Below are 24,871 nucleotides of genomic sequence, written 5' to 3' on the forward strand. Positions count from 1 at the left end.
AGGGGTCAATAGCAGTCAAGGCATCAGACAGAACTCACTAGCTCATTCAAATAATATAGTGGGTTCTTATTCCTCTTGAGAGGGCAGATGGGGCCTTGCTTTAACATCTCAATAGAAAGACTCCTGCAGCAGTGCTGCACTCCCCCAATAGTGCACTGGAGTGCCAGCCTAGAAGTTGGGTTCAAGAGTTTTTAATGGATAATTAACACCTACCAGTGTACAAAGCCAAGACTCTCCATGGTTGATCTCCCACTGCATACAGTGGGAGCACTAGCTTTCAGAGCGCTACTCCTTCATCCTTCAACCACCTGATTAAAGAGCAGCGCTCCGAAAGCTAGTGCTTCCAATTGAACCTGTTGGACTATAACCTGGTGTTGTGTGATTTTTAACTTTCCACACAGAATGGTTGGATCAGACTAGCTGCCAAAGAATGGGTGTTAGCTCTGAATTAAGTCATTTTCTTGATATACTGCAATGTGTTCTAATGTCTTCCCTTTCATGAAAGCCATGAATGAACGCGGTAACAAAAGAAAATTGGGGTACCAATTGATCTTAAATTGATTTGATTCAATTACTCCCAGATATTAAAATTTCATAATGAATATAAAGGAGGATTTGTCAATGTAATTGGTAGCAAAAAGGCTAATTTACCTGCTATGGCAATGATAGCAGCCACCACATAAACTCAGAGAGCCGTGGAATTCATAAAATGGTTCCAGCACAGGAGACTTTTCAACTTATCATGTCTGTGGCTGGCTTTTAGCAAGACCAAGCCAGTTACTCACATTTGCCTTAGGCCAGTAATTCCTTTCTCTTCTGATGCATACTCAGTCCTCTTTTAAAAGGCATAATTGAATCTGCCTCCATCACATTAATGAATTCCAGATCTTGACCACTCACTGTGTAAACATGATTTTCCTCATATTACCTTCAGTTCTTTTGCCAATCACTTTTTACTGGGATGCTATCACACCAATTTTTAACTCAATCCTTGGAAAAAAAGTGATTAAAGGGACCAATGTTTTTGTATGGGAGCACAAGAAGATCAGTACACACAGACATGAGTATGCAGCTCACAATTAATCTGCCTTTCTAATAGATCCAGTGCTGATGGTGGAAGAGTGGAGCATATATCCAAAAATTGGCTCCATATTTCTGGACCATGTTTCTAATGGGAAACATGAAAATGGTTAGGTGAGCTGGCTCTGAATGGGAGCATATGATTGATCACCTAGGGGACCATACCAACATCCATGAAAGGAAATAATGTAGCTCCCACAATGAGATAGAAAGGAACAGAATGAAGTCGTAGCATTAGAACATAAGTGAGCAGTCAACCATGTTTGGCTAATCAATTAGATTGTGATTGATGTGTACCTCAGCTCCATTTGTCCACCTACATTCCATAATCCTTTCCAATCCCCATCTATTCATTGACTTTGCGTTCAAAGATATTTTGGGAGAGTACTGGTGAAGTTCAGAATTCTGGATTTCCACTAATGTTTGTGTGAAGAAGTGCTTCCTGACAACACCACAGAAAACTGTGGCCCGAATTTTAAGATTCTATCCCCTTATTCTGGACTCACCCACCATAGGAAATAATTTCGCTCTATCAAATTCTTGAGTCATTTTAAGCACATCGTTTATATCATCCTTTAATCTTCTACCTTCCAGAGAATACGACCCTAGTCTGTACAGTATGAAGAAATATTTCTAAATATCAATTCAAGTGAGGTTTGCAGTCTGGCACAGTACCATGTCTCAACTTTACTAGTTGATTTAGCGAATTGGGAATAATATTAAAGAATGTTATGGAAAAAAAATAAATTGAGTCATTTCCTCCTATTCTGCTGCCAAAGGAGTGGCAAGGTTAAGATAAAAATTAAAAAACATCCTGATTCAATCAGCATTCTAAAGTTAAAATTGTTATAAGTGCAGTCCATAGAAGTGTGTGGGCAACTCTTTTTAGGGTCACCAGTAAATATCTAATCTGGGTGGTTGACAAAGATTCTCCACATCACATACACACAAAGCAACAGCTTGCCACATTTAATATTCAACCTCAACAGAAATATTTAAACTAGATGAAAAGGGAAAGAGATTACTTGAAAACTCGGAATCAAGTACTCTCTTCAAGATGACAATCACACATTACTATTAAATGCATCTCAACTAGAAAGAAAGAAAACTATCCAATTGTTTCTGAACGCAAAGATTCTCCTTTTCCCAGCATATATTCAAGTTCTCTTGTGGTATACTTGTAGTATCCCTACCTCTGCGGTCAAGTACCACCTGTTCCAGAGGTATGCCATAACACATTTGAACAGGTTAATTAGAAATATGTATTTGCAGGTCTCTCTTGAAAGTTTTTGAATCTGCTCCTATTGACCTTTCAGGTAGTGCATTCCAGAACACAACAAATTGCTACGCAAAAGATATTCTCATCTGGTTATCTTGTCAATCATCTTAAATCTGTAACCTCTGCTTAATGACCCTGTTGGCAGTGGAAACAGTTTCTTCTTATTTAATTATCAGTACCCTTCAGAATTTTGAACACCTCCATTAAACCTCCCATATGCAGCACAGCTCTAAGAAAAACAAAGCCAGCTTGTCCAATCTCACCACATGACTGAAGTATTTTACCCTTCATAACATTCTGGTAAATTTGCTCTCTATGCAGTATTTTCTTTCCTGTGAAACAATGCAGAGAATCTTAAACAGAGATAAACAAAATACTGAGAAAGATATTTTAATATCAAACTGCAAAAGGCAACCAGACAGTGCCTTTTCTTGTAACTAAAAGATCACAAAAGAGTAAAGACTAACGATTGTCAAAATGCATGTTTCTATATAAATATTGTTCTTTTATTTTAAAAGCATAACCCACATTTTTGTTATTTCAATAAAACGCGTCATTAGTTGAGGTAAAAAGACTGTTGCTTTGAAAATTATTTTCAAAAGGCTTTCTTTTTATTGCTGACATTAACATAAATTTTTAGTGCAACACAGCATGCATCCAGTTACAAAAAAACTGAAAGGAAATTTTGGCTGCCATGTGGGAAAAATATCAAAGCACTGCGGCTAGCTACGTACTGGGACCCTCTGTGGTACTTAATTGCCCCCTCCTCAAGGTCACTTTGAAGCAAGGGGCAATGTGTACACAGCAACTACAGCAGCAATTACATAGACATTACAGTGGAGAAACAGGCCACTCAGGCTAACAGATCTATGCTAGCGTTTATGTTGGACATGAGCCTGCTGTCAACCTCCTTCATCTCACTCCATTAATAAATATGTTTTTCTCTTTTGTACTCATCTATCTCCTCCTTATATGCTTGTAGGATGTTCATCTCAAATGTTCCCCACAGCAATGAGTTCCACATTCTCTGGGTAAAGAACATACACTTAAATTCCCCACTGAGTTCAAAATACTTGCAGAGTCCTCTATGCCATAACTGGATCCATGCCAGTTGTCTTTGTGATAATCCAGACATTCCATTTCTCCTCAAAGACCCTGCAAGTTTAATACCTTCAAGTACCTATCAAATTTCTTTTTGATATCATTGATGGTCTCTGATTCCACCATTCTGCAAGGCCTAAGGCATCACCACTCACTACACAAAAAGACTCTGCCTCATATCCCCGCAGCCACCCTCCCAGCACCTCTCAGCCAAAACCTTAAATTTGTATCCTCTTAGACCTTGTAAAATTATCTAATTGGAAAAGGTTTTTTCCTTTTTACATTGCTCAAACCTAGCATAACCTTGCCACAAACTCTATCTAGGTCTCATTTTCCCAATCAGTTTAAAAAGGAAATAAGACAAGGCCTTTCTGTACCTGAAGGCGAGTATTCATTTCTAAGAAATAGAAGTTCTTCTTAGAATCCACAAGGAATTCCACTGTACCAGCGGAGGAATAATTGACAGCTTTGGCTAATGCCACTGCTTGTTCTCCCATAGCCCTTCGAGTTTCTGGGTCCAGAAAAGTGCTGCATTAAAAGAAAGCCAAAAAAAATTAGCAGTGCCAACTAAGCCATCAACCATGTAAATTCACCTCTGAAAGGTGTGGATTCAAGTTCTATTCAAGAGACTGAGTTTGAGTTTGAGTTAGATTTATTGCTGTCACATGCACAGATAACTCCACTATACTAGACACTCTCTCATACACACAAGCACATATACACACACATACCCTTGCATACTCTCACACTCACGCAGACCCTCTCTGACACACACACATACACCCCTCACACTCAGACCCATGTGCACATCCTTCACTGGCTTATACTGCATCACATTCACACACACACTCTACCAAGCATGCACAAACACTAACAGGCACATATTCATTCTGTCACACACTCTCTCTCTCTCCCTCACATGCGCACACACACATATAAGTCAATGGGGTGAATGTGCATTTGCAGAATTGTATTTCCAGATAAATTTTATTTTGCTCAAAAAGTACACAACCTGTAGGCAGTCAATCCATGTGACATTTTATAAATTCCTACTTTGAAACATGTACCAAGATACAGTGAAAAGTTTTGTCTTGCATGCTGTACAGGCAGATTGTACCATACAAAGTGCATCAGGGTAGCAGAACAGGAATATGGCGTTACAGCTGCAGAGAAGGTGCAGACAGTGAGATCAGAATTTGCAAGTTCCGTTCAAAACAGCAGGGAATAAGCTGATCTTGAATCTGTTCGTATATGTATTCAAATTTTTATATCTTCTGCCTAACGGAAGAGGGTGGAAGAGAGTATAACTAGGATGGGAGGGACCTTTGGTTATGTTAGTTGCTTTCCAAAGGCAGCTGGAAGTGTAGATGGAGTCAATGGATGGAAGTCTGGTTTGAGTGATGGACTGGACGGTGTTCATTACTCTCTGTAGTTTCCTGCAGTCTTGGGATCAGCAGTTTCTATATCGTGCATAGAAAACATCCTATCTGGATGTATCAACGGTACATCTCTAAAAATTGGTAAGAGTCTTTGTGGACATGCCGAATTTCCTTAGCTTTCTGAGGAAGTAGAGACACTGATTCCTTTCCAGGCTATCACATCGATGTGGATGGGTCAGGACAGAATTTTGGTGATCTTCACTCCCAGGAACTTGACGTTCTCAACCATCTCCAGCTCAGCACCATTGATGCAGACAGGGGAGTGCCCTCCACTCCACTTCCTGAAGTCAATGACCAATACCTTCAATTTGCTGACATTGATGCTGAGATTGCTGTCTTTACATTGTGCTGCTAAGCACTCAATCTCTTTCCTTTATTCTATCTCATCATTGTTTGAAATCTGACCAACAATGGTGTTATAAATGGAGTTGGGGTGAAATTTGGCCACACAGTCATGAATGTATAAGGGGCATAATCTAGGATGACACTCCCACTTCCAGTGCTGCATTTCAGATGAAACAATAAACTAAGGCCTTTTCAGCCCTCTCAGATGGACATAAAAGACTGGAGAGCACTATCTCGAAGAACAAGAGAGTTCTGGCCAGTATTTATTCCTCCACCCACATTAGTAAAATGGATTAGCCATATTTGTCACTTTGCTGTTTGTGGGAGCTCACAATAACTCTTGTGTCCCCTGCATGTAACAGTTGAAAAAAAAACTCCATTGGTTTTGGGATTATTTTAAGGTTGTGAAAGGCTCTATAGAAATGCAAGTTGTTTCTAACTTTACGACATCAACCACTAACAATAAACAGAAGAAATTTGTAGATTTTCCTTAATGTAAAAGTCCATGACATTTCATGGCAGAAGTGAATCATAGATGTATTTTCAAAAAGATTATGAAAAAACTTTTAAAGGAAGACAAATTCTGTTTTAAAGTTTTAAAGGAAGACTACTTGCCTGACAGCCTGTATTGGATGAGCAGAAATATCTTCCAACTAAAATTTGCTGTGAACGAAGCTATTGATTTTGGTCCCCAGTAAAGATTTTGTTCCCTAGCCACAGTCTCCATCCCCCTCCTGGTTACTGTCCAACATTGGACACACCATTTAAACCTATTTAACACTGAGCATATATCATGTGCATCATAGGCTGAAGTCTCCGCAACACTCACCATCTCTGGAACTGCTTCAGCGCATCTGCTACTCAACCAGAACATTATTACCTGCGGTCTTGCCTATTCCAATGTTTTCCTGGTTGGTCATGTTGCCCTTCCCTTAACTGTCACAAATGTTGCTACCACCCATTGGCCCTGTGCTTACTGATCAACATTGGCTATAATCTGGCATTACCCTGTTTAAAATTTTCTATCTGGTTTTCAAAGCCCCCAACCCCCATCACTTCACCACTCCACATCCCTGCAATACCCTCCAAACACACAACCTTCCATAAACCCTGTTCCCTTCCAATTCTGGTCTTTAGAACATCCATAACTTTCTTTGTCTTCCAGTGTTTAAAGTTGAAAATGATTTTTTTGTAATCATAACTTTAATGACACTAATTAGTAAGAAGGTAATTAAACATTTTGGTAAATGGCGTACCTGGGTGCTTCTTCAACTACTTTCTGGTTCCTTCTCTGAATGGAGCATTCTCTCTCGTTCAGCCAGAGGGCATTACCGTGTTTGTCGCCTAAAATCTACAGGCAAACATTATTGCATTGAAAGGCATTTATGGGTATGAAATGATTTTTGATACAATAATGGAGGAAAAAGCACACTAACACGTGGACCCAGAACAATATCATCCATCAAATATGTAGTCAAGTTCCACATTTTTTAGGCAAATTTAAAATTATATTTACTATTTGAAAGCAGATTTTATTTTGCATTAAGTCCCCAAATTTGACTTCGAAGTTGAAGAGCGTGGCACTGGAAAAGTACAGCTGGTCAGGCAGCATCCAAGGATCAGGAGAATCGATGTTTCGCACATAAGCCCTTCATCAGGATTCTCTGATCAGTCAATTCTCCTGCTCCTCGGATGCTGCCTGACCAGCTGCGCTTTTCCAACACCACACACTTTGACTCTGACCTCCAACATCTGCAGCCCCAACTTTCTCCTTTCTTCAAAGTTTCAAATCTCATAAAACTAGATACCATGCGTAACAGAACAAAAAGTTTTAGGTGTCCTGAAGTGCCTCTTCATCATGTTGGAGCTTGACAGTGAGTGGGTGCAGATTGATTGACTTCATGGGTATGTCTTATGGACTTAATCTCCCCAGCAGATCACAAGACATCACCAGTAGAGATGATGAGATGAAGAACAGCAATGCAACATACCTCGATTTTGCCCATTCCTACCCAAATGTATTGAGGCTAATTGCAGTACCCTCTTGGTATCTCAGCTAAGATCAGTTGATTCAGGCCACTGCAGGAATAAAACGGGGATCTCCCCTATTTATTTTCTTTTAAATAATTTCACAGAATGGACTTCATTGACTAGTCCAGATTTGCTTTCCATCCATCGTTACTCTTCAAAAGAAGGGTAGCAAGTTGGCTTTTTGAAACTCTACAGTCTATATGGTATAGATACATCCACAGTGATGTTAGGAAGAGAATCCCAAGATTCTGACCCAATGACAGTGAATGAACGACAATCTTGTTCCAAGCCAAGAAGGTGGATGGTTTGGATGGGAACCTGTAGGTGGTGGTGTTCCATGTGCCCTGTTGCCCTTGTACTTCCAAATGGTAGAGGTTACAGGTTTGGAAGGTGCGGTCGAAAGGAACCTTGGTGAGTTGCTGCAGTGGAGCTTACATGTGGTCCATACAACTGCCACTAAACATTAGTGGTGAGGGAGTGAATGTTTAAGATGGTGGATGGAGTGTTAATCAAGTAGGTTGCTTTCCCTGGATGATGTCAGGCTTCTATATGGCTCTTTTAAAAATAATTCACAATTTAGGGTCTACATGCGCATCTGCATTACAGATTTATTAGGAAATCAAACACTTTTCAGTGAAAGCTGAGAGATAACCTGACTAAGATCGTGAAGATTATGCAGGGTACATTTGGAGTGTTTCCAATTGTTTTGAAGACCAAAAGCAGGGGTTATCAATTATAAGATAATCACTAATTAATAGAATAGGACATTCAGGAGCATAATCATTATCCAGAGTGGTGAAAATGTGGAACTTCCAACTGCAGGGATTGGTTGAGGTAAGTACATTAAGGGGAGAAAGAAATAGTAGGATACTTTGACACAGCATGGTGAAGATGGACAGAAGGAGGTTTGTGCACAACGTAACTACTAGCATAGACCAGCTGTGTCAAATGGCCTGTTTCGATACAATGGAGTCTACGAAATTTGCACATTTAAAAATTAAAGTCCAAATTCTCCTTTTTTCACCAGTTTGAATACTAAAACAACACTTGCTGAGATTCATGACTGATCATGTAGTGAACTCATTTTTTACATTTAGTACATTGTTTGTGGTAGTGACCCTAAAGAAGTCACAATTTCATGATTTTGAGGGAGGTTTCAAGCCCACTGTAATACTTGAAATGAAAGAAGTTCATTTGCAAACACCCAATCTCAATACCAAATACCCTCCGGCAAGAAGCCCAGCTTCATTAGTCACAGAGCAGAGCTCTCCATATTTTGTCTAAACATATTTGAGCAACAAGCTAAGAGCAGATGCATCAGTTCTAAGTTCCACCATGCCCCACTGCCTGCTCATATTTTAACCAATTTTACTCCTTCATCTGAATGATACTGTTAATTTGGTGGCAAATTAGGGAACAGTTTTCCATTGCAGTAAATATACCCATTAGAAGCAAGACTGAACATGCAAAACACTTCACTCAGGACTATTCCAGTCAAAGATCTGTACCCCCATCTATTATTGGCTACATTTGAAGGCAAATTCCATTTGTGAAAAGCCAATGATTGGTCCATCCACTTCTTTGCATAAACTTGTTAAAACTGCAACATTTTTTGACCAAGAATCTTCAATTAAAGAATCCTGAATTAACTAACCTGAATTTCGATGTGACGAGGATTATCAATGAATTTCTCTATCAAAAGCCGATCATCACCAAAACTTGAAGCTGCTTCCTGTGAAGAAAATCTAAACCCTTCCCTAAAGAATTGGGGAGAAAAACATTTATCAGAGCACAATCGTTTTAATTTGAGTATTATATTTTAGTACGAGTTTTACACATCACTGTAACCAGTTGAGATATTACACATATAAAATTGAAAGTTCTTTCACTGTAATAATTGAAATAATCAAATTTTTATTGTCCTCTTAAATAACAGGACGAAAACAAGATTAATTATTTCAACATTTACTTAATTAAAAAATTAAACTAAATTACAAAAATCTGTATATGTCAAACACAAATTAAATTAGAATCCAAGCAATATTACTAAAATATAACATTTAAATACAGTACTTAACTCAGTTGCTTCAAACAGAGCAGATCAAATTCTGTTTTCTGGAAGTTCTAGATTCATCTCCATTTGCTTCCCATGTATCCACAGCCTAATTAAATTTCATTGCAATCTTCCCCAATGATTCAGTTTGGAAAGGCAGCGTATCCTGCTTCTCGGATGCTGCCTGACCTGCCGTGCTTTTCCAGCAGCACTCTAATCTTGACAGCATGTAATTGTAGTCATACAGGTCAGATAGTTCTGGAGTGGGATCCCAGTTTCACTTAGTTCACTGATCTCACCCTCAGTATGGTTTTGCTTCTGAGGTAGAATGTCATAGGTTCAAACTTGAGCATACAGCTACTTCCCATACAAAACTGAGGGAGTGCTGTGCTGTTAGGTTACTGACTTTCATATGAAATATTAAATAAGTCTTCTTCTACCCTCTCAGATGGATGTTAAAGATCCAACGGTCACTATTTAAATAAGTAGGATGGACATCAGCCATTGTCCCGTTCAATATTATTTCTGCAAACTAAACAGATATATAGTAAGTATCTTGTTGCTGTTTCGGTGGTTCCTTGTGCAAATTGACTTCTGTGTTTCTCACATCACAATAGTGAGTGCATTTAAAAAAGTACTTTATTGGCTATAAAGCATTTGGGAAGTTCTGATGTAAAACAAAGCTCTTTGTTTATTCAATCACAAATGAATGAATGTTGGTGCCGATTTAATCACTTTTGCTTGGTCTTTCCAACTGAAACTGGAATTCTAGTAGCAGATTTGTATTATAGCATATATCTAAACGCTCTGATTTCCTATTTCAGTAACAATTTCATACTTGATGGGGGCTTTTGAAGAATATTTTCTTTCTTTCAATTGTACAAGAACAGATGTCAGTGACTTTTCGCTAACAATAATGAATGAGGCACGAGGAGAAATTTGAACGTTAATCTTCGCACATTTCTTCAACACTAGCATAAAAATTGTCCCCAAATATTTTGATTCAGTGGCCAATGAAGACCGAATCGTAACCACAATTCAACTTAAACCAAATTTACAAATGAGTGCCCCATAGAGAAGCTATTCATTTTTAAATAGTGGGAACTTCCCTACTTGAACTAAATCCAGAAATGCTTCAATTGTGAGGCAAGCTACCAGAAGACAATATGGCTCCACTTTAGCATAATCTTCATCTGATCATTTAAGATTGTTTAATTTAAATTAATTCAGAATATTACTAAACATTTTTTCAGATCTGAATTCTAACCCTGTATAATATGGAGCATGCACCTTTTTATAGCAGTGGCACCTGCAAAGGAACTGAAGGCCCATATCCCATAAGGCACCATGTTGTCAGTCATGGGTCTCACAATTTGATATAAATTTGATAATGATAAAAACCTATGACAGAATCTTCCTAAGCATGAATGGCATGGTCATTGGCAAGGAAGTTGGACAAATCACTAGATATTTGTAATGACATGAATCTTGATATTGAGTGCAAAAAGTCCTATTTTCAATCAAATGACGAACAGCGAAACAGTATCCCAATAATGAGTAGTGAGAAGACTATTTGCAAGCATTAATGTCCTCATTATTACATCATGTCACCCCATCAACATGCAGCTTCCAATTCTCCTACACATCGGGTAAAAGCTACACAGCGAAAGAGCAGCAGCGAAAGAGAAGTAATAGAACATAGAACATAGAAAAATACAGCGCAGTACAGGCCCTTTGGCCCTCGATGTTGCGCCGATCCAAGCCCACCTAACCTACACTAGCCCACTATCCTCCATATGCCTATCCAATAAATCTGCTGACTGCAGCTAGCCACTTGTCCTCCAGTCCTCCATCAGTCACCAACATCTCAGACAACGTTCCATGGGCAGTAACTGAATGCCCTTCCTGTCAACCAGGACCACGAGGACCCCATCGGCAAAGCAGCGTGCCAATTTCCATCCGTCAGACATGTCTAGGGACAATTGACAGGAACTGTTCAGGACAGGTGTGGACTTCCAGCACTTAGCTGAGTTTATAGATGTATTTTAAAGATATTGCTGATGCCAGCAATCCCAGGATATGCTAGCAGTGTTCTGCTGTTCTACCACGACAAATGGGAGAATAAGGTGAGCAGGATACCATATGGCATAGTGCACAGGTAACGAGGCACGTTTGGGAAGATAGCATGAATAAACTCACCAGGGCACATGAAGAGAAATGCCTGTGAAACTTGCTGATCTCTGGCAAGAGTCAGCTCTAGTTGCATTTGGGTGAAACACAGGTAAATGGGACTAGTTCAGTTTAGGAAACCTGGTTGGCATGGACAAGTTGGGCCAAAAGGTCTGTTTCCATGCTGTATGGCTCTGTGACTGTATATTGGCACACTGTGTTTACCCATCACCTCTGCCCACTGATCTACATAGGCTCCAGTCTGGCAAAGACGTGATTTTAAAATTTTAATCCTTGTTTTCAAATCCTTCCATGGCTATGCCCTCTCCATTCTGTAATCTCCTCCAGTCCTTCAACCCTCTGAGATCTTTGCAATCCTTCAATCCCAGCCTCCTGGACTTCTATGATTTTAATCACTCTATCACTAGTAGCCATACCTTCAGCTGCCTGGATGCTGAACTCTGAAATTCCCTCCCTTAACCTTTATCACTCTCTCCTCCTTTAAGATGCTCTTTAAAATCAAGTGTAAGGTCACCTGTCATAATGCCCCCTTATCTTGTTATGTGACTTATGTACCTGTCGCTTCTGTGAAACACCCTGGGGCATTTTACTATATTGAAAGTGCTATGTAAATACAAACTGTTATTGCTGTAGTGAAGTTAATGACCAATAATGACAAAATCATGAACAGTTTTATCAACAGATTGGTAAATGTACTAACGCAATGGTTAAAGGTGCTTTGCCCAGTGCAAGTTCTTTCTCTTTGAAATTTTCTTCTCTCCTCTCTTAAAGTTGCCTGAAAACGTTGAGGTACAGTTACACAGTTACTAAGCACATTCTCTTATCTCAACCAAACATCCTTTCGTTATTTGCTTATTAGGAGGTGAAAACACTAATGGTAAAGCGACTAAAGTCAGGGATCCTCAAAGATCACAAGAACATAGTACTGCAGAGTAGAAGTAGGCCCCTTGGCCTTTCAAACCTGCTCAACAGCAGTAAGATCATGCTTGATATAATTGCTGTCTCAACTCCAATTTCCTATCTGCGTCCCATAACCCTTGAATAACTTGCCAATCAAAAATCTACCTACACAGCATTGGATAAATATAATGACCAGCCTCCAGTACTTTCTCAGAGGAAGAGAACAATAACTCCTCAGAGAAAAAAAGATTCTCTTCATCTCTACCTTAAAGAGGAAATCTATTATTTTTAAAACTATGCGGACTAGTTCAGGCCCATCACACAAAAGGAACATCTATCTGCTATATAGCCTGTCATATCCCCTCAAAATTTTATATGTTTCAACAAGATTACCTCGCAGTCTTTGAAACTCTGTAATGAAAAGATACAACCTCAGAATCCTGGAATTGTTATGGTGCAGAGGGTGGCCATGTGACCAATGCATCAGAAATGGCTCTCCAAATGAGGAATTCACTTAATATCATTCCCCCATCTTCTCCCTACAACTCTGTTCAACTTTTCTTCATAGGTTCAGCACTTCATCCCAGGAATAAACCCAATGTAACTTCTCAGATCTGCTTTGAACATAATTACATCCTTTTACAAATATAGAATTCAAAGCTGTATATGGTATTCCATGTCAGTCTCACCAAGGTCCTGTGCAGCTGCAGTAAACCTTCCCTACTTTTGTACTCCATTCCACTTACAATAAACTCCAACATTCCATTGCCTTTTTAAACACTTGTTCTTTTTGCATACTAACATTTTCTGATTCATGTATCAGTACATACAGATCGCTCTGTACCACTACTTAGGGAATCTCTCCTCATTTAAATGGATTACTTGCTGGAATTTTCTGAAGCGATAACAGAAAGGATTGCTCGATCCAACACTAATGATGCGGTGTACATGAACTTCCAAAAATCAATGCAATGCCACACAACAGACTTGTGATGATAGGAACAGGTCATGGAATAAAAAAGACAGCAGTAATATGGATATAAAATGGGCTGAGGAATAAGAAATAGAGTTACTGTTCACAGGTAGTTTTCAGGCAGAAAGAAGGTTTGTACTGGAGTTCTCCAAGGATCAATATTGGAACCCATGCTTTTGTTGAAATATATAAAGCATCTAGATGTGATCTGCAAAGTATGACAATACTATGGCTTTAAGAAGTGTATTTCGTCCTTTCTTTTTGAAGAAAGCTCTTCAGCCAGATATGCTGAGTTGTCTCTTCCAAGCCAATAAAGTAAACAGTTTGTGAGACCCTGGGTGTGTTTTTTTCCATAGTTAGAACAATAGAAGCAGCACAAATGGGTGGAGTCAGGCTTCCACAGAACCTGGGTTTCAGGTTAGTTCTATTGTTGGGGTTTTGAAGTTGGCCGTGGAAGATGCTGTACATCTTTCTCGGCTACACCAAACAAAAAGCTTGAGTTCTCCCTCCCTGCCAGAACTTTCTCTTGTACTGGAGAAACATCACATCTGAGACAATCTATTTTATTGAATGCGCCTTTGCCAAGGGTGTGTTTTTGAGATATTACTATATTGGAACAGTTGCTGTTTGGGAGTTAAATAGTCTACTATTCTGTTAGGTTTTCCAATAGAGCTTAATACACTTATTCTTCATTGTTTGTTAGCATTTTAACTGGATGTAAGGAAGTGTATTATGCTTAAAGCTAAGTAGCATGACCAATTGAATTACATCTGGAACACAGCATCTTATACTTGCCTTTAAACTTTAAATAAGATAAAAGTTAAGGTCCAGGCTATCTCTTTACTATAGTTGAAGAAAGTTTGGTCTGGTCCATAACAAAAAAAATGTTCAAACTTTGCATATGACACAAAACAAAGGTGGATTATAAACAGTGAAGACCACAGTATAGAAGTTAAAGTGACATAGACAAGTTGATAGAGTGGATGGATAGATGGCAGATGAAGTTCAGTATGGATAAGTGTAAGTTGATACAACTTGATACAAAGAACTGGGAGAGACAATTTAAACAAAGGACATTTTAAATGTTTTACAGGAACAGAGACACCTGAGTGTATATGTTCATAAGCCATTAAAGGTAGACAACTGTTAATAAAGCACACAGTATTCCAGGCTTTATTAAGAGGGGCATGGAGTACAAAAGCCATAAAGTTAACATGTACTTATATAAATACACTGGTTGGACCTCAGCTGGAGTATTGTATACAGTTCTGGACACCACATTATAGAATGAATATGAATGCATTGAAGAAAGTGCAGAAAAGGTTTACAAAAATGCTTTCAGGTACAAGGAAAGTTGGGACTGTTTTCCTTGGACAGGAAAATGCCAAGAGGAGATTTGATAATAGTTTTCAAAATCATGAGGGGTCTAGACAAAGTGCACCAGGAGAAAATGACCCTACTTGTAAAACGAGTAAGAACCAGAAGTCAGATTTTTAAAGCATTTTGCAAAAGAAGAAATAACACCAAGATTTGCGGGAAAATGGCTGGAAAACTGCACCTAGTTAAAATGCTCAGAATACCAGTGCAGACACAATGGCTCAGTAACAATTCTGTGTTCTGCTTTTCTGTTTTCCCTGTCAAAGTGAAAAAGTACACTTTTACCCACATTATATTCCATTTCTAATTTTTTTGCCCACTCATTTCTAAATCCCTTGTAGACTCTTCATCTCCACTTGACAACTTACTATTCTATCTACCTTTGCCTCACCAGAAAATAAATTCAGATTCTTTATCCAAGTCATTGTTAGAGATTGGAAATACTTGATCCCTGTGGTACTCCGTGAGTTACAGATTGCCAAGCTGAAATAAATAAATTTATCCTTACCTTCTACTTCCTATTAGCTAACTAATTTTTTATCCATGTTAAATTTAAAGCTATTATTTTGTGTTGTAACCTTTGTCAAATATTTTTTGGAAATCCAAGTACACCGCAAGATTGCTTGAAAGCAACACAGATACCTCTATAGCTGGAGAAGGTGACAGAGTGTGGAGACGGTAAGGCAGAAATTTAAAAACATCAGAATTTTGAAATCTAAACAATGCCAGATTGTGCACTGTAAAACTGGTCATTGAACATGGGAGCATGGTGAATGGGAATTAATGCCAAGAAGAACAGCACAGTTTTGCATCATCTCAAGTTTGGGAAGAGACAATGTGCAAAGCCCACCAGAAATGGCTTAAAACTGTCAAGTCTATAGGAAACAAGGGCATCACATGGATTTCAGCAGCAGCTGAGACGAGACAGGAGCACAGTAAGTCCATGTTATAGAGAAAGAAATAAGGAAACAGGTTGTAGTCAGGTCTCAGTGCAGAAATTTACGTTAAAAACTAGTGGAGTTTAACAGGCTGCTTTTGACCAGAGATGCTGTCCTTCAGATGAGAAGACACTGAAATAAAACTCTTCATCTACCTATCCAGGACTCGACTAAAGATCTGATTTGCAAAGTGTCTTCTCTATTTGCCTACGAGGCACAAGTTACTATGCTTCAGCAAATAATTTATTAACTGTGAAGTACATTAGGATATTCCAAGAATACGAAATGCTCTTTATAAACTATTACCATTCTTCCTTCTCAAAGAACAAGGTATGTTTTCACAAATGTGCTGCATTTATGCACCACTAGTCAATAAATAGGAAGGAAGGCAGCAAAACTGAATCTCATGTTTATCAATGAGCATGTAAGATTGAAATACTGGAGTTTTTGCTTGAGGAATCGATTTGGCAAATAAAAGGGCAGGAACAAGAATATTCCGCTCTAAGAATCATAGGCTTGAAGTAAACTCATAGCAAATGGAATGTGAGCACAAAATGATTGTAAAATCAATTTTGTGAAACACAGAAGGGTGGTTGCTAAGGCTACAATCAACATTTGTTCCTGTCAAATCAAAACAGACTAAAATGAGCAGAGGTTAAATCAAAAGAAAAGAGAAGGAGGAAAGTGAAGAACTAGGAACAGAAGGTGGCCATTTGGCCCATTCAGTCACGACTTTCCTATCTTTACCTCATAACCCTTGATATTCTTACTGATTAAAAATACATTTCAGCCTCAACTATTTTTAATTGCCAAGCCTGAAAAGCCTTCTGCAGGAATAAAAATAATCAATTCACTACTCTCAGAGAAGAAATTCTGTCTCATCTCTTACTTAAACGTGCAACCCTTTACTCTAAGATTATGCCCTCTGGTCCGAGACTCTCCCACAATAAGAAGGAACTGTCAAGTCCTCTAAAGATCTTGTATGTTAAAATGGGGTCACCTCTCATTCTTCTAAATCCCCAAGCATACAGTCCCAATCTAAGCAACTTCTCCTCAAAAGGAAATCCCTCTAATCCCAGGATCAACATAGTGAACCGTCTCTGGACTTCCTCCAATGCCAGAATCTTTCCTTAGATGACTACCCTTAGTATTATAAGTAGGGTCCAACTAGTGCCTTGTATAGTTTTAGCAAGACTTCTCTATTTTTATTCAATTCGCTTCAAAATAAAAGCCAACATTTCATTTACATTTCCCATTGGCTGCTGAACTTGCATGCTAGCTTTTTGTCATTTATGCATGAGGATCCTCAAATCCCTCTGTGGTGGTGCTTTCTGCAGTCTTTCTCCATTTAAATAGCATTCAACTCCTCTATTTTTCCTGTCAAAATTCAAACTGCACATATAATATTCCATCAGCCATGCTTTTGCCCACTCTCTGCAATCTACCTGTATGCCTCTGCAGACTCCATGTGCTATCCTCGCCACTCATCATCCACAAACATGGCAATGGTACATTCACTTTGCGTGTCCAATTCATTAACATAGATATTTTTAATCAACCTGCTCAGATACACTGTGACACATATCTGGCCCAAATGTACATGAACCCAGGCCTTTTAGCTTAACGTTAGGGACACTATCGCTGCACCACAAGAGCACTAAGCCATTAATAAATATTGCAAATATTACTGATTGATGCAGTCCGCTATGTAGGAGTGACAATCCTGACATGCATCCTTTATCCCAGTTACAGTCATAAAGTCATAGAGATGTACAACACAGAAACAGACCATTCGGTCCAACTTGTCCATGCCGACCAGTTATCCCAACTTAATCTAGTCCCACATGCAAGCACCTGGCCCATATCCCTCCAAACCCCTCCTATTCATATACCCATCCAAATGCCTCTTAAATGTTGCAATTGTATCAGCCTCCACCACTTCCTCTGACAGCTCATTCCATACACATAGCCACCCTCTGCGTGAAAAAGTGGCCCCTTAGGTCTCTTTTATATCTTTCCCCTCTCACCTTAAACCTATGCCCTCTAGTTCTGGACTCCCCGACCCCAGGGAAAAGACTTTGTCTATTTATCCTATCGTGCCCCTCATGATTTTGTAAACCTCTATTAGGTCACCCCTCAACCTCTGACACTCCAGGGGAAACTGCCCCAGCCTGTTCAGCCTCTCCCTATAGCTCAACTCCTCCAACCCTGGCAACATCTTTGTAAATCTTTTCTGAACCCTTTCAAGTTTCACAACATCTTTCCGATAGGAAGGAGACCAGAATTGCACGCAATATTCCAACAATGGCCTAACCAGTGTCCTGTACAGCTGCAACATGACCTCCCAACTCCTATACTCAATACTCTGACCAATAAAAGAAAGCATACCAAACGCCCTCGTCACTAGGTTATCTACCTGCAACTCCACTTTTAAGGAGCTATGAACCTGCACTCCAAGGTCTCTTTGTTCAGCAACACTCCCTAGTACCTTACCATTAAGTGTATAAGTCCTACTAAGATTTGCTTTCCCAAAATGCAGCACCTCGCATTTAGCTGAATTAAACTCCATCTGCCACTTCTCAGCCCATTGGCCCATCTGGTCAAGATCCTGTTGTAATCTGAGGTAACCCTCTTCACTGTCCACTACACTTCCAATTTTGGTGTCATCTGCAATTTTACTAACTGTACCTCTTATGCTCGCATCCAAATAATTTTTGTAATGACAAAATTAGTGGACACAGCACCGATCCTTGTGGCACTCCACTGGTCACAGGCCTCCAGTCTGAAAAACAACCCTCCTCCACTACCCTGTGTCTTCTACCTTTGAGCCAGTTCTGTATCCAAATGGCTAGCTCTCCCTGTATTCCATGAGATCTAAACTTGCTAATCAGTCTCCCATGGAGAACCTTGTCGAGCGCCTTACTAAAGTCCATAAAGATCACATCTACTGCTCTGCCCTCATCAATCTTCTTTATTACTTCTTCAAAAAACTCAATCAAGTTTGTGAGACATGATTTCCCACGCATAAAGCTATGTTGACTATCCCTAATCAGTCCTTGCCTTTCCAAACACATGTACGTCCTGTCCCTCAGGATTCCCTCCAACAACGTGCCCACCAAAAACTACTGTAGCCAGGGGTCTACAGTTCCCTGGCTTGTCCTTACCACCCTTAGCCAACCTCCAGTCTTCTGGCACCTCACCTGTGACTATCGATGATACAAATATCTCAGCAAGAGGCCCAGCAATCACTTTTCTAGCTTCCCACAGAATTCTAGGGTACACCTGGTCAGGTCCTGGGGATGTATCCACCTTTATGCTTTTCAAGACATCCAGCACTTCCTCATCTGTAATATGGACATTTTGCAAGGTATCACCATCTATCTCCCTACATTCTATATCTTCCATATCCTTTTCCACAGTAAATATTGATGCAAAATACTCGTTTAGTATCTCTCCCATTTTCTGCGGCTCCACACAAAGGTTGCCTTGCTGATCTTTGAGGGGTCCTATTCTCTCCTTAGTTACCCTTTTGTCCTTCATGTATTTGTAAAAACCCTTTGGATTCTCCTTAGTTCTATTTGCCAAAGCTATCTCATGTCCCCTTTTTGCCCTCCTGATTTCCCTCTTAAGTATACTCCTATTTCCTTTATACTCTTCTAAGATTCACTCGACCTACCCTGTCTATACCTGACATATGCTTCCTTCTTTTTCTTAACCATACCCTCAATTTCTTTAGTCATCCAGCATCCCCTATACCTACCAACCTTTCCTTTCACGCTAACAGGAATATACTTTCTCTGGATTCTCGTTATCTCGGTCCTGAAGGCTTCCCATTTTCCAGCTGTCCCTTTACCTGCGAACATCTGCCCCAATCAGCTTTTGAAAGTTCTTGTCTAATACCATCAAAATTAGCCTTTCTTCAATTTAGAACTTCAATTTTTAGATCTGGTCTATCCTTTTCCATCACGATTTTAAATCTAATGGAATTATGGTCGCTGGCCCCAAAATGCTAGCCCACTGACACCTCAGTCACCTGCCCTGCCTTATTTCCCAAGAGTAGGTCAAGTTTTGCACCTTCTCTAGTAGGTACATCCACATACTGAATCAGAAACTTTTATTGTACATACTTAACAAATTCCTCTCCATCTGAACTCTTAACACTATGGCAGTCCCAGTCTATGTTTGGAAAGTTAAAATCCCCTACCATAGCTACCCTATTATTCTTACAGATAGCTGAGAGCTCCTTACAAGTTTGTTTCTCAATTTCCCTCTGATATAAGGAGGTCTATAATACAATACCAATAAGGTGATCATCCCTTTCTTATTTCTCAGTTCCACCCAAATAACTTCCCTTGATGCTGTAATGCTATCCTTATCAAAAACGCCACTCCCCTCCTTTCTTGCCTCCCTTTCTATCTTTCCTGTAGCATTTGTATCCTGGAACATTAAGCTGCCAATCGTGTCAATCCCTGTGACAAATTTCTGTAATTGCTATGATATCCCAGTCCCATGTTCCTAACCATGCCCTGAGTTCATCTGCCTTCCCTGTTAGGCCCTTTGCATTGAAATAAATGCAGTTTAATTTATTAGTCCTACCTTGTCCCTGTCTGCCCTGACTGTTTGACTCTCTTCTGTTCTCAACTGTACCCGTCTCAGATTGATCTCTTTCCTCACTATCTCCCTGGGTCCCACTCCCAAACCTTACTAGTTTAAATCCTCCCAAGCAGTTCTAGCAAATCTCCCTGCCAGTATATTAGTCCCCTTCTAATTTAGGTGCAATCCGTCCTTCTTGTACAGGTCACCTCTACCCCAAAAGAGATTCCAATGATCCAAAAATGTGAATACTTCTCCCATACATCAGCTCCTCAGCCATGCATTCATCTGCTCTATCCTCCTATTCCTCCCCTCACTAGCTCGTAGCACCGGGAATATTCCAGATATTACTACTCTCGAGGACCTCCTTTTTAAATTCCTGCCTAACTCTCTGTAATCACCGTTCAGAATCTCAACATTTTCCCTTCCTATGTCATTGGTTCCAATGTGGACAATTACCTCTTGCTGGCCCCTCTCCCCCTTGAGAACATTCTGCACTCTCTCTAAGACATCCTTGATCCTGGCACCAGGGAAGCAACACACCATTCTGATTTTTCGCTGCTGGCCACAGAAACATCTGTCTCGGACTAGAGAATCCCCTAACACAATTGATCTCTTGGAACCCAACGTACCCCTCGTTGCATTAGAGCGAGTCTCAATACCTGAAACTTAGCTGTTCGTGCTACATTCCCCTGAGAATCCATCACCCCCTACATTTTCCAAAACAGCATACTTGTTTGAAATCGGTATAGCCACAGAACACACCTGCACTACGTGCCTACCTCTCTTACCTTTCCTGGAGTTAACCCATCTATGTGACTGTATCTGAGACTTTCCCCCCTTCCTATAACTGCCATTCATCATATACTGTTGCTGTTGCAAATTCCTCATTGCTTCTAACTGTCTCTCCAACCGATCCATTCAATCTGATAAGATTCGTAACCAGCAGCATTTATTGCAGATATAATCCGCAGTAACCCTTAAACACTTTTTAAACTCCCACATCTGACAAGAAGCACAAATCACTCCACTAAAGGCCATTTTTGCTCCTTCACAATCTACAGACCCTGAAAATAACACCGTCTTATTCCTCGACAAAAGACTGCCCCAGGTTAGATTAATAGTGACGGCTTATATTTTAAGTTTAATCAAGAGACAAATCTCAAAAAACATATAATCAAGAAAGAACCCACTCTACTCACTACTGCAGACTTTATGTCGGCCACTTAAAATAATTAACTTATCTGATTCTGTGCTGTGAACTTTATCCAAACAGATCCTTCAAGATCAGTTGTGAATTTCACTGTTTGTTAATTTTCCCAGATACATTCCGATGTCCAGCGATACATGAGTTCAAACAGCAAAGGCAGTACTGTGCAGATTCACTCTGGTGTCAATTTCTTTCTCTCTCTCTCCTGCACTGACCTCACCATGTGCTTCCTTTGTCTGTTCTTCTCCCTTTTAAAACTGCTTTTCTTTTAAAACTTTTTTTCCCCAAAGTTCCAAAACAATGCAACAGCATATAAAACAGTAATTGCTGCTCCTGGACTTTGAGGAAATCACCTCCAACACCTAAAATACCTCAAAAAAAGGAGCAGCTCTTACAGCCAGAATTTTTTCCCGTCCTCCATCTTTCTCCACCTTCTTTTAACCAATTCTTTATCCATAATATACTACACCCAACACAAGGGATGTTGTCTTATTAAGTAGCCTTATGTACAATATGTTATTGAAGGATGCATTAAGCATACGAGGGAGCTTCTTCTTGAGTTGTGTGTACTTGGAAAGGTCCAACACAGTGCCACAACATCCACCAAGGACAAGGGAATACTAAGGGTAACTTCAAAAAGGAGATAAGAAGAGTGCAGAGACAGGTTTTTCCTGTTAGGGTGAAAGGCGAGCCTGGTAGGTGTAGGGAATGCTGGATGACTAGAAAAATTGATGGTTTAGTTCAGGAGAAGAACGAAGCATATGTCAGGTATAGACAGGAGAGATCAAGTGAATTCTTAGAAGAGTATAAAGGCAGCAGGAGTATACTTAAGAGGGAAATCAGGATGGCAAAAGGGACATGAGATAACTTTGGCAAATAAAGTTAAGGAGAATCCAAAGGGCTTTTACAAATACATTAAGGACGAAAGGGTAACTAGGGAGAGAATAGGGCACCTCAAAGCTCAGTAAGGCAGCATTTGTGTGGAGCTGCAGGAGGTGGGGGAAATACTAAACAAGTATTTTGCATCAGTGTTTACTGTGGAGAAGGACATGGAAGATATAGAATGTAGGAAAATGGATGGGGTCATCTTAAAAAATGTCCCTATTACAGAGGAGGAAGTACTGGATGTCTTGAAAACATAAAAGTTGATGAATCCCCAGAACCTGATCAGGTGTACCCTTGAACTCTGTGGGAAGCTAGGGAAATAATTGCTGCGCCCCTTGCTGAGATATTTGTATCATCAATAGTACAGGTGAGGTGCCGGACGACTGGAGGTTGGCTAACGTGGTGCCACTATTCAGGAAAGGTGGTACGAAAAAGCCAGGGAACTATAGACCAGTGAGCCTGACATCGGTGATGGGCAAGTGGTTGGAGAGAATCCTGAGGAACAGGATTTACACGTATTTGGAAAGGCAAGGAATGATTAGGGATAGTTAACATGGCTTTGTGCATGGGAAATCATGTCTCACAAACTTGATTGGGTTTTTCTGAAAAATTAACAAAGAGGATTGATGAGGGTAGAGCGGTAGATGTGATCTATGTGGACTTCAGTAAGGCATTCAACAAGGTTCCCTGTGGGAGTCTAGTTAGCAAGGTTAGATCTCACGGAATACAGGGAGAACTAGCAATTTGGATACAGAACTAGCACAAAGGTAGAAGACAGAGGGTGGTGGAGGCTTACTTTTCAGAATGGGCCTGTGTCCAGTCGAGTGCCACAAGGATCGGTGCTGGATTCACTACTTTTTGTCAATAACATAAATGATTTGGATACGAGCATAAGAGGTAGATTAGTAAGTTTGCAGACGTCACCAAAATTGGAAGCAAAGTGGACAGTGAAGAAGGTTACCTCAGATTACAATGGGATCTTTATCAGATGGGCCAATGAACTGAGGAGTGGCAGATTGAATTTCATTTAGATAAGTGAGAGGTGCTGCATTTTGCGAAAGCAAATCTTAGCAGGACTTATACACTTAATGGTAAGGTCCTAGGGAGTGTTGCTTAACAAAGAGACCTTGGAATGCAGGTTTATAATTCCTTGAAAGTAGAGCTGTAGCTGGATAGGATAGTGAACATAGGGTAGTGAAGGCATTTGGTATGCTTTCCTTTATTGGTCAGAGCATTGAGTATAGGAGGTGGGAGGTCATGTTGCAGCTGTACAGGACGATGGTTAGGCCACTTTTGAAATATTGCATGCAAGTTTGGTCTCCTTCCTATTGGAAGGATGTTGTGAAACTTGAAAGGGTTCAGAAAAGATTACAAGGATGTTGCCAGGGTTGGAGGATTTGAGTTATAGGAAGAGGCTGAATAGACTGGGACTGTTTCCCTAGAGCATCGAAGGCTGAGGGGTGACCTCATAGAGGTGCATAAAATCATGAGGGGCATGGATAGGATAAATAGACAAAGTCTTTTCCCTGGGATGGGGGTATCCAGAACTAGAGGATTTAGGGAGAGAGGGGAAAGATATAAAAGGGACCTAAGGGGCAACGTTTTCGCACAGAAGATGGCGCGTGTATGGAATAAGCTGCCAGAGGAACTGGTGGAGGCTGGTACAATTGCAACATTTAAAAGGCTTCTGGATGGGTATATGAATAGGAAGGGTTTAAAGGGATATGGGCCAAGTGCTGGGAAATGGGACTGGATTAGATTGGCATATCTGACCAGCATTGACGAGTTGGACCGAAGGGTCTGCTTCCGTGTTGTACATCTCTATGACTCTCTGCATGTTGTGTTTGGGAGCCATGGATAGTGATAGCTCAAACTTTCGGTACATCGCATGTCTGACCCGGGATATCTCCTGCTTTTACTGGCTATCATTGAGCTACACTGGAACACATAAACATGAGACAAAACCAGTCATTCAGCCACTCAAGCCTGCTCTGCCATTTAATAAGATCACGGTTGGTCTGATTGTAACCTCAAATCGATATTCCTGCCGATACTGGATAACCTTTCATTCTCTTACTTACCAACAAGTTATGTACCTCTGTTTGAAAATATTCAAATTCTCTACTTCCACCACCTTTTCAGGAAGAGGGTATAAAGACTCATGACCCTCCATGTGAAATAATCCCACCTATTACCCACAGCAATATGCATCATGTCTAAACAAGAAATAATGCATTGTCGAACCTAGTTCTGGGAAATGAGGTGGGCTAAGTAGATCAAGTGTCAATGGGAGCACGTTTTGGGGATAGTGATCATTGTATCGAAAAGTTCAGGATAATGGTTATGGAGGATGACATTAGTCAATCAGAGTAAGAAAAATCATCGGCAGAGAGTCACCTTCAAGGGGGCAAGACCAGAGATGGGCTGGATGGCCTAGAATAAAAGGTTGGCAGGAAAATCCAGAACGCAGAATGGAT

The 24,871-nt window shown here is 40.1% G+C and overlaps 1 protein-coding gene across 1 annotated transcript in view; it reads right to left on the minus strand.

The window, feature by feature from the left end:
• Nucleotides 1-24,871, minus strand: part of pcca (propionyl-CoA carboxylase subunit alpha) — a 378,154-nt gene that overhangs the window by 212,208 nt on the left and 141,075 nt on the right. The window contains exons 10-12 of the mRNA XM_043691289.2: nucleotides 8,930-9,032; nucleotides 6,501-6,595; nucleotides 3,838-3,988 (exon numbers count right to left, since the gene is read on the minus strand). Of these exons, the coding sequence (XP_043547224.1) occupies nucleotides 3,838-3,988; nucleotides 6,501-6,595; nucleotides 8,930-9,032 (349 nt within the window). The remainder of the gene's footprint in view (nucleotides 1-3,837; nucleotides 3,989-6,500; nucleotides 6,596-8,929; nucleotides 9,033-24,871) is intronic.

This window comes from Chiloscyllium plagiosum, unplaced genomic scaffold (genome assembly GCF_037043375.1).
Source record: "Chiloscyllium plagiosum isolate Xiang-an unplaced genomic scaffold, Cpla_swu_hap1 HiC_scaffold_6, whole genome shotgun sequence".
In the NCBI taxonomy this organism is placed as follows: Eukaryota; Metazoa; Chordata; class Chondrichthyes; order Orectolobiformes; family Hemiscylliidae; genus Chiloscyllium; species Chiloscyllium plagiosum.